The sequence below is a fragment of the Hippoglossus hippoglossus genome, chromosome 14, assembly GCF_009819705.1.
Source record: "Hippoglossus hippoglossus isolate fHipHip1 chromosome 14, fHipHip1.pri, whole genome shotgun sequence".
NCBI classification, from domain to species: Eukaryota; Metazoa; Chordata; class Actinopteri; order Pleuronectiformes; family Pleuronectidae; genus Hippoglossus; species Hippoglossus hippoglossus.
In genome coordinates, this window is record NC_047164.1 from 129,399 (window position 1) to 139,970 (window position 10,572).

The 10,572-nt window shown below is 44.1% G+C and overlaps 2 protein-coding genes across 6 annotated transcripts in view; both read right to left on the reverse strand.

The window, feature by feature from the left end:
• Nucleotides 1–252: 252 nt before the first annotated feature.
• Nucleotides 253–3,031, reverse strand: rps14 (ribosomal protein S14). 4 transcript variants are annotated; one of them, XM_034607346.1, is made up of 5 exons: nucleotides 2,883–3,031; nucleotides 1,278–1,430; nucleotides 693–854; nucleotides 476–552; nucleotides 253–367 (listed from the first exon to the last, which is right to left on the reverse strand). In XM_034607346.1, the coding sequence occupies exons 2-5, from the start codon at nucleotides 1,424–1,426 to the stop codon at nucleotides 300–302; spliced, it is 456 nt and encodes a 151-aa protein (XP_034463237.1). In that variant the 5' UTR covers nucleotides 1,427–1,430; nucleotides 2,883–3,031; the 3' UTR covers nucleotides 253–299. The 4 variants fall into 4 exon arrangements, with proteins under 4 accessions (XP_034463237.1, XP_034463238.1, XP_034463235.1 ...); XM_034607347.1 differs by having other exon boundaries at nucleotides 2,834–2,969; XM_034607344.1 differs by having other exon boundaries at nucleotides 2,767–2,917.
• A 5,649-nt stretch (nucleotides 3,032–8,680) lies between these two features.
• The window catches only part of camk2a (calcium/calmodulin-dependent protein kinase II alpha), a 16,641-nt gene continuing 14,749 nt past the window's right edge, over nucleotides 8,681–10,572 (reverse strand). The window contains exon 18 of one of the 2 annotated variants that reach the window (XM_034607280.1): nucleotides 8,681–9,692. In XM_034607280.1, the coding sequence (XP_034463171.1) occupies nucleotides 9,634–9,692 (59 nt within the window). In that variant the 3' untranslated portion in view covers nucleotides 8,681–9,633. The remainder of the gene's footprint in view (nucleotides 9,693–10,572) is intronic. The other variant, XM_034607281.1, reaches the window with a different exon arrangement.

A 10,572-nucleotide genomic window follows, 5' to 3' on the forward strand; every position in this document is an offset into this window, starting at 1 on the left:
CACTTTATTTTCTCGCTGTACAGCAGGAGCAACACTCCCATCACGCTCTGTGGTCATTCACTTTGTTATCCACACATTTTCCCACAACACAAGTTATGGCGAAGTAACTTCCTAATACAATACATTTTTAAGCCTAAAATTTTAGACTTCTTAAGACCTCGCAGGAACCCTGTGTACATGTTGGAGGCTTCAAAATGAAATATTTCATCTAAATTCTACCATTGGATGATTGACCAGAGGGAACAGTCAGGCTCAAGGTTTGACTTTAATCTTTTTATTATCAGAAAACTTCCTGCAGTCTACAGACGGCGACCACGACGTCCGCCCTTCCTCCGGGTCGAGTCCGACGGGATCGGAGTGACGTCCTCTGGACAAACAAAGAAGAACAAGAAGTTAGACTCTTGGTCATTCGTTCTGAATTAATTTTACTTAGAAGCTACTTCCTGAGGGGGGGGTGTGTGTGTGAGACGTTTACCGATGCGTCCGATCTTCATGCCGGACCGAGCCAGCGCTCTGAGAGCAGACTGAGCTCCAGGACCTGGAGTCTTTGTCCTGAAACAAACAAGACACGGTTTAACTGAAGAGTCGTCATGACGACTGACATCCACGTTTACACGCCAGTGACAGAACTTCCAGAAGACAGTCGATCTTATCGTAAATACGCTGCGGTGGAACAGCTGATGAGTATTTACCTGTTTCCGCCGGTCGCCCTCAGCTTGATGTGCAGTGCTGTGATTCCGAGCTCTTTGCAGCGCTGAGCGACGTCCTGAGCCGCCAACATGGCGGCGTACGGAGAGGACTCATCTCTGTCAGCCTTCACCTTCATCCCACCGGTCACACGGCAGATCGTCTCCCTGGAAACACACACACATTAGATCTCCGCAGCAAAACACGTTCAACGTGCACAGACATGGTTGGTTTATGTATAAACAGTTAATAATGGACGTTAAAACAAATCAGCTCATTTTATTTAATGTCTGAGACAAACATGGAGGGAACCTCTGAGGTAACCATAGGAACCAGAATTCTGCTGATTTAGTAAGTTTTTTATATTCAAGGACAATGACAAACGAATTCTAATGTTTGTTTTACAGTGAATTTTCAGTCCTATCGGATCCAGTACAAACCAGGAAACCTTCAGTAACATCTTTATGAATTTGTTTAAAAAACGAAATGTCTCATTTATCACAAATCATCAAATTACAGCTGTCTCCATGACTGACAACTGTAGTAAGACTGTTGCCATGGAGACGGCGGATGGGCGGCAAGTCACTTACTTCCCTGAGAGATCGGTGACGTGGACGAAGGTGTCGTTGAAGGAGGCGAAGATGTGACAGACGCCAAAAACGTTCTCTCCTTCAGCGACCTGAGGACCAAGACTGATCACCTGCTCCTCCTTCTTCTCCTTCCCTTTACGAGGAGCCATTGTTCTGACGGAGGAGAAGAAGAGAGGGAGGTGAAAAAGAGTTACTTCATACAAACATTTTAACAGCTTCAAAATGGCCGACGACCACACGCTCGCACCAGGAGCAGACGACCAAAGGCTCCAACCAATCACTGTCTTTTACCACCTGTGTGTCACGTGACCACCTCATGACATCACCTCGTCAGCTGCACTCCTATTGGTCAACGTCAGGGGAGATTAAGGTACTGGGATTAACTGATTTAACCATAATCGCGGTTTCATAACTGCATGAAATGTAAAAACTATGATATGTAACTACAGTGTCCCGTCTCGGGAGTCACGTTGTTTGTGAGCCACTGAAACGTTAAGAGGGAACGGACGTAACACAAATCCTGTTTCCTTCGAGCAGCCACTAGCAGAGTAGCTGCGAGAATATAACACGTCTATATATTGCCTGTTTTACGTCTTTCTCCTTCTATAGCATCAATATCGTGGCACCAAAGTTTCATATCGTGACGTCACTACGAGGGATAAACACGGGTTCATGTCTGACGTCGTACGACAATCGACACGAGATCAACGATCCCTGTAACTTTGCCTCAGTTCAGTCAACCACGGAGCAGCGATCCCACGATTCATGGCACTTCAGAGACAAACGGTTTTCAAAGATGTAAAACTGAGGCGAAAACATCAGTTTTATTTTGAACGTTAGATAAAACTCAAACGAGCTGACGAAACACATGTTAAACGTGTTAATCAAACGAGCGACATTTTCGTGCGCAGCTTTGTTGCTAGGTGACAGTGGCCCAAGCTGGTAGGACAACTGTTGGACCAACGTCACATTTCTGATCAGAGCGTGGTCAAACAGGAAGTGACACCGCATAACAAACCCTGGCACAAGAATAATTTCAGAATAAATCACGTGACCAACACAACCTTCAGAAACCTACGGTCCATGACGTCATCGCGAGTGAACACAGATCAGTGAATGTGATCATACTTACGGGGCTCTGACGTCATGGGAGACCTGCACGTCTGACCTGAGTTAAACTAAATCAAACGGTGAACTTTATCAGCATGTTAGCTTCTGCGTGAGCTACTTTAGCATGTTAGCTTCTGCGTGAGCTACTTTAGCATGTTAGCTTCTGCGTGAGCTACTTTAGCATGTTAGCTTCCCCGGACTAACACGCGCAGCCGCCTCGCGTCGGGGTGTACACACCATGACACGCACGCGCCTCACCTGTGACAAATGCGCTAAATATTGTCTATTGACCGCTGCTGGACTGAGCTCAGAGACAAGATGGCGTCGCGTGTCCGGTCACACAAACATGGATCTTTTATAAAGCTTCAGTTCGACTCACAGAGAAACTCGTCACAGCAAGAGAGTGAAGAAGAAGAGGAGCCGCGGCGCAGCCGAGTTTTACACACAGAGGACGAAGAAGAAGCGCAGATGTTAGAAGATGAAGCGGGAACTCACCGAGCTGCGTCTCTTCTTCACTCTGACACAGAAAAGAAAGAATTTCCTCTTCCGGCGCAGAAGATGACGAGTTCCAGCGCCGGAAGCAGCTACTGCCGCCACGTGGTCTCACAGGGGAACATCAGCGACTCCTTCACACATTTTAACATCAACTCAACTAAATGAAACGGAAATTAATACAAATAATTAAAGTTCAAATAAATGAAATAATAATCAAATAAAAAGAGTAAATCAAGTTGAATCCAGTTCAGGTGAATATCCGAGTTCTGTGTGTAAAACTGAAGCATCAGTTAACGTTCACCTTCACAGAGAATCAGATCCTGAGTCTGGGAACAAAGAACCGAAATGTGACGTGATCGTTGTTCATCGGTTTCATACGCTGACACAGACACAAGTCAAGCAAAGTAAGAAAACCTCTTCATCCATTTGACAACACAACACGTTACACACAACACGTTATGCACAACACATTATGAACAACACAACACAATCATATGTGTCAAACTCTAGAGAATCGATCAAACACAAAGTGGACATCCGTCCTCTACGTGTCCTGATAACTTGTGATGGTGTTTATTGTTAAAGTGTAAACTGATCGCAGGTCAGAGGAGGAAACAGACTCTGGCACAGACCGGACCTTCATGTGTCTGATCCTGATCCTGGAGCAGCGGCGTTATAATTATTCAGCAGAGTGGACATGTCTCTGAGATGCATCTGGACGATGCATCTCAGAGACATGTCCACAGCTCAGCTCTGTGCAGGACACAGACCAGGCTTCTTTTTATGAAACGTCGTCACTCCGGAGGACACACTACAGAGAAGTGTGTTTTGTGTCTTCCACCTCCGACGCCTTCAATCTCTGCTGTTGTGAGAGTCTTGTGTTTTTGACCTTTAGGGGGCGTCTCTTATAACTTCAACTGTTCAGCACCGCCTCTTCATGACAAACGCATGTCCTTATATGGACAAATAGAGGCGTGGCAGTATGCTAATTGAAGAGAGCGGACATGCGGCGTCAATTTAGAATGATTCTGATTCACAAACATACGCAGGATGGTGAGAACAAAATCGGCTGGTGCGCACGTGTCATGAATCCGGCAGCGATTTTGCGCACGTGTTAGTAAGTGAGGCCCAATGTAACCAGAGTAACCCTGAAGCCATTGATGCCATTGATGACCCTCACGTTCCTCTGACCTAAATCCAATTCAGCACCTATGGGACCTTATGTATCGGTGCCCTGATCCAGGTCTGGGAGGAGATCCCCCAGGACGCCATCCGCCAACTCATCAGGAGCATCAGGCAGGAGGAGGCCACACCCACCGAGTCACATGATGAGTTGTCGTGATAAAAGTCACACAAGTTGGCTCAGCCTGTGATTTCAGTTTTTCACTTTGATTTTCCATTGACCGTTGTTACATTATTGTCAGTAATGGTCGAGTATCTGAGGAGAAATATTATATATCAAGCAGTCTTGTTGTGATCATAGTCCACGGTCAGGATCCACGATCATGATCAGGATCCACGATCAGGATCAGGATCAGGATCCACCATCAGGATCAGGATCCACCACGGTCAGGATCCACCATCAGGATCAGGATCCACCATCAGGATCAGGATCCACCATCAGGATCAGGATCCACCATCAGGATCCACCATCAGGATCAGGATCCACCATCAGGATCAGGATCCACCATCAGGATCAGGATCCACCATCAGGATCCACCATCAGGATCAGGATCCACCATCAGGATCAGGATCCACCACGATCAGGATCCACCATCAGGATCAGGATCCACCATCAGGATCAGGATCCACCACGATCAGGATCCACCATCAGGATCAGGATCCACCATCAGGATCAGGATCCACCATCATTGATGAGATATTCATTTCTTTGATGTGTGATTTAAGGGTTCCCTGAATTTCAGCAGTGTATATATATATATATTCTATACATATTTATATTAATATTTCAGTTTTATCAAAGTTGTTTTTACTGTTAATAATACTGTATTTGTATTTGACCAAATTCATGTTTGTCACATTTACACGTTTCCTTCATTGTACTCGTACAGTGACAATAAAGATCTCTTGAATGTTGAATCTATTGTTGAAATGTAATTATTAAATTTGTACGTGATCATTTAATCACAGACAATTCTCAGGTCAGATGTAATAATATAATACTGTATAATGCAATATAATATAATACAGTATAATATATACGTTTTGTACCAGCAGAGGCAGTCAGGTGTAAAATGTCTCATTTCCAAACTCGAGGCATCATTTAACTCACACGTTGTTTCAATGTAAATAAAATGTTTTCATGTTTAAAACGTGTGGTGAGCGTCATGTGATGCAGGTGAGAACAGACCAATGAGAAGGCACCATTTAACCACCTCCGTTTATTTACATAAACACTTTGAACACGATGCAGAAGAAGAAAAGAAATTACACAGCGAGCATGCAGCATCAGTTCGTACACAACAATATCATCATAGTAAAAGAGCTGAGTCATGAGCTGATTATTGATCATTGATTATTGATAGTTCACAGCGGCACCGTCGTGAGAGGGAAACAGCGAGGACATTGTGACCATTTGATTTTAAAGGTCAACCACCCTGAAAAACAAAATCGTTTCTACGTCACGTCTGTTTACGGAGGCAGCGAGAGGAGGGGTAAAAGAAAATTGACTGAACTACAGACTTCTGTGAAAATGTACTTATCAAAACATCGATCACATCCGATCGATGATCATTTAAATCCTAATAAAAAACACTTAAAGGTGTTTTATAGCTTTTAGCATCAGTTCAACAACTTTCCTGGGAAATTGTTCATTAGCTTGTTAGCAACTGGCATCCCAAACTGTTAACAAAGAATGCTAGCCATAAATGAACACGTTAGCTTGTTGAAAGCTGACAGTCAAGTGACAACCCCCCCCACCCTCCCTCCGTCCTGCTGTTTCCTGTCACGTGGATGACACACTTCCTGTGGTGAGCGTGCTCACGCTGAGGCAGGAGACACGTCGGACGTCACAGCAGCTGCAGCCGCTGAACTGTAAACACCTGGTAACATCTGGTCAGAGGAACAACGTGAACGTTACGATCAATTCTTCAGTTTCAAGCGTAAACATCGATATATTCGTAGAAAATGACATCACCGATTTTTTCAGGGATGAGTTACTGATAAATATACGTTCAAGTGTCGTAAAGTTAAAAGTGGACGTGCTGCTTTAAAAAGCATTCACTCTGCCGGCGCCACCTGGAGTCTGACGGGGTCAGAGGTCATTTCACTGGAAGAGGCTGAATCAGAAGTTTCAACAACAAGCTGACATCTTTATTTTAATCCTCGAACAAAATGTCAGAACTGAAGCTTTGAGACTGACGATTAAATGTTTACTCCTCAGACGTCTCAGACGCTGTTTCATCAACTGCTCTGTAATTGGTCCTCACGAGGAGGAGGAGGAGCCTTTGAAATTAGACGGACGCTATTCTAAAGGCAGCCACCGGGGGAGACATCGTCTGAGCTGAGAAACAAAAGTGACTAAACATCAGGGTCTGTTCTACGAAGTGAGTTCAACAGATCCAGGATCTCTGTCCGTTACCCAGTTGAACTTAACAATCACAGTCTGGCTAAACGGTCACATGACGCTGCTTATCAACTTGTTAAGTTAACTCAGGTTTTCCTCTAGATAGCGCATGCACATAAAAGGGGCGGGGTTTACTGCATATGACCAATCACAGACAGCAGAGCCGAGGATCAAACTGTTGTATATTAATAGTCAGAGCAGAACAAACATCCAGAATAAAAGAAAATGTTCCAGCTGCTAAATGCAGGAAGAACAGCTGGTAAAACATCTGGGATTGTGTCAATGTGTACGTTACAGCGCCCCCTGGTGACATTTGGTAAAAAATATATGACTTGACCACGATATAATAACGTGTGAACAAGATAAATAAATCGGGGCCACGAGATCTGAATCTGTTGTTTACTAACAAGACGAGGAAGTGAAGTGAAGAAGCCTCTTGATGAGAAACGTTTGAATCCCAGGATGTTGCCTCTATAATGTTTAGTATTTAATTATATAATTTCACAGGATGAAGCTAAGTAAAGGATCAAAGTATTAAAGTATGTGAGGTTCTCCTCGCTAACACTCCCAGTACATCAGTATCAGTAAGTGGAGCAGATGCAGTCTGTGGTACTGGGAGCACTTTACGGGTCAGGCTGGTTCTGTTGGGCTCCAGCAGCTGACAGAGGTTCATCCTCTGAGGAGAATCTAGATCTTTCAGAAGCTCATCAGAGGAGCTCAAAGGATCTTGTGGGTCTCTGAAGACCCTGGTCCTCTTCAGAGACTCGAACAATCCACACCAGCTCCACGGATCCTCTAAGAACATGATGTCATGGTTCAAAGGAAGGGATCGGTCAGTGGGCGGAGCTTTATACTGTTTGATCTCTTATCTCCAAGTTAACCTGGAGCAGGTCAGCTGTTCAGGTTAAGTTACCATGGTGATTTACCTGATAACAAGGGAACGAGCTTCGTAGGACAGAAAACTCTGAATTTAACCTGAAGTTACCTGATGACCACAAATCCTGCTTCTTAGTTCAAGGCCCTGGAGTCAAGATCCAGATGTTGAACATCTGCTGCATTTTGGATCATCAGAACTATGGAGGCCTCTGATGGTCAGTTGAGAAAAAACAACATTTTACATCTAGGACATTTTTCTGTTGTGTGGGGGCGTGGGTTCAATACCTGGGGCCGCCCTGACCACCTGGTGTTAGTTGTGACAAAATCAAAGAAGCCCCGCCTTCTCTCCACAGTCCCAACATGACCTTTGACCTTTGATTCAGCCTCTCCAGTTCGACGAGATGTCAGCTAGCGATTGCTAAGGGAACACATGTCACACTCGTTAATGCACATCGTACTGATAAAAATCATAAAGCTAATAATAATAATTTGAGTTTGCGCTCTGTACAGGTGAGTCACAACATTAGCGCAGGAAGTTTGATTCAAACATGAAAAAGCTTTGAAAGTTACAAATGCGATACTGAGAAGAATCATTTACTCTGATCGTACAAACTTCTGACTGTAAAAACATTCACATCTTAAAGCCGGCACCGCTGGTGTTTTGTTAGTTGGCGGCTAGCAGACGCCATTGCTCCCAGTGAGGAATGCTAACAAAGCTAACAAGTCAGAGTCAAGTCACCGCAGAGCAGGAAACAAAGGGACAGCTGCGAACAGCAAAACGCCGCGGAGCCCGAAAACCAAAACACAAAGCACGTCTGGCATGCATCACGAAATCTGTACAGAGTCAACGAATCACTGAAGAGGAAGAAATACGCTCCATCCAATCAAAACACATCACCAAGGATCCTCCGTCCAATCAGAGTGAGTCAATGTTTCACTTGGTCAAATCAGTTGTAACATCATTAAGGCGGAAAACCAACGGACATATGAGGTTTCACACAGCGACCACGCCGACGACAGACCAACGCCGCGGGAACGCCACAGTCAGATTGTTCTTTCTACGGAGCCCTAGGAGGGAAAAAACTCACAAACGTTCTTCTTGTTGATTTAAAGAGCTGGACTTGTTTTTGTCCCTTCTGGGACTCCGTACCGAGTTTACTGACGATGATTCTGATTGGCTGACGGAGGCCGAGAACAGAGACGTTTCTCTCACTCTGTTTGATGTGATCAATCAAACGATCAATAACAGTATTAATAATAATAACGATGGTGTTTTACTGTGACTTATTTATTTTCAACCTGAAACGTTTCGTAAACTCAACCCGACAGATTGTCATGGTGGCTCCTGGTGAAGGTCGAAGGTCGTCCTCGTTAGGACAGCTGAGGGGGTGTGGCTGTTCATGGAAGATCGCAGGACGGAGAGCGATGGAAGTTTCTGCAGCTCTCCGACCAATAAGGAAGCAGAGCGTCGTGCATCCGAACTTTATCGTCAACGTGTCGTCAGGGTTACCTGCTTATCTCAACATGAAATAAAACGTTACATATATTACGTTTATATAAAGTTTATATATTAAATCATCAACGTAAAGAGGGCCAGAGCTGCCGTTCATCTTCTCATCTGAAGATAAAATGATGTCACATGTTCCATCTTTAAACTGTTGCTTGTTTCAAATCAGTTTTGTTTGTAAAACGTAACCAGTTACAAACTGCGTTCTTAAAGTCACGGCTCTAGATCCTAACTGGTAACCATGGCGACTCATGTTTTTAATGATATCATATGATATGATGTGTATGTCGTTTTCTTTATGTTCAGGTGGAAACCTCATATCTCCTTGGAAACATTCAACCACTGATGATCAAAAAACCTTATCTTTCAATCAAGGTGAATTTAAAAACAATTATTATTCATTGATTAATTCTTCTTATCATTTATGACACTATATTTCCATGTTTCCGTCTTTTTATGAACTGAACAGGAAACTGATGAAACGCTGCCTCGTGATGACGAACAGTTTCTTCAAATGTCGGAAAATATTTCATGTTAAACTCGTCGTTATTATTGATCATCGATCAGATGTTGATGAGATACGAGGTTTCCACACCTTCACAGACCCTGTGCTGGGCAGCTGATTGGTTGATCACAAGGGTGTAACAGAGTCCAAACAAGCTAAAAAGAGGAAGCTGATTGGTTGATTGATTGTGCAGTTCACTGCAGGAAGCCCCGCCCATGTCTCCTCCTCCTTTTGGTTTTTATCAAACTTCTAAAAGTCCTGCCTGGTCTGCTGTCAATCAATCTGTTGTCAAGGTGACGCTGGCCCCATCAAAGACCCGCCCACTCTGGAAGTTAACTGCAGAGGAAAAAAAATCTGATGTCAAAACAACAAAACTGATCAATAATCAATAAGACGAATCAACGGTCGTCTAGACCAGTGATTCTCAAACTATGGTACGCGTACTAACAGTGGTACACAAGCTCCCTCTGGTGGTACGCGGAAGAATCTCAGAAATATAAAATATTATTATTATAAAATGGACGTTTCACGCTCCAAGCTGGAACTATTCCAAAGAAAAGATCGTATCAGGAAGAGAATATTTCGTGTTGAAAGTGAAGAGGCAGTAAACCGAGCTCAAGTGCTAGCAGCTACGTTAGCAGCACCAGTGAAGTGTTCACAGCACCTGCTAGCAGCAAACGGCGCAAAACAGTCAGGAGGTATGACGCAAGTTACTGTGTTCACAGCAATGACTCCATGAAACCATCACATTAGGGCTGCACCATATTAGGAAAACATGCGATAGGAGATAACGTTGTTTAATATTGCGATGACGATATGACTTGCGATAAATAAACATAAACAGTCCCTGGCTACGGACACAGAGACCACAGACAGCTCCACAGCCCGGTCACAGCGCCACCAAGGCGCCAAACCACACGGAGCGACGCCATCTCCAGCTCCACATGCAGTTACTAAGTTTATAAAGTCTGTTGATTTTAATCAGACTGAGTTTACACACGATCACACTGTGTGTGTGTGTGTGAGTGTGTGTGTGTGTGTGTGTGTGTGTGTCTGTGTGTGTCTGTGTGTGTGTGTTGTCAGTAAATGGTTAACCAATGAAAAAGTAAAAGGAAGTGACGAGCAGCATCTTCTTCTCTGTTATAGTTTTATGAGATGCTCTTGTCCTCGTTATGACCCCGATCACCTCCCTGTGTGTGTGTGTGTGTGTGTGTGT

Coding starts and splice junctions, on each gene's coding strand:
- rps14 (XM_034607346.1), bottom strand. CDS start 1,426: ATGGCTCCTCGTAAAGGGAAGGAGAAGAAGGAGGAGCAGGTGATCAGT. Junction 553..692: donor AGGGCGACCGGCGGAAACAG/GTAAATACTCAT, acceptor TGTTTGTTTCAG/GACAAAGACTCCAGGTCCTG. Junction 368..475: donor CATGAAGATCGGACGCATCG/GTAAACGTCTCA, acceptor TTGTTTGTCCAG/AGGACGTCACTCCGATCCCG.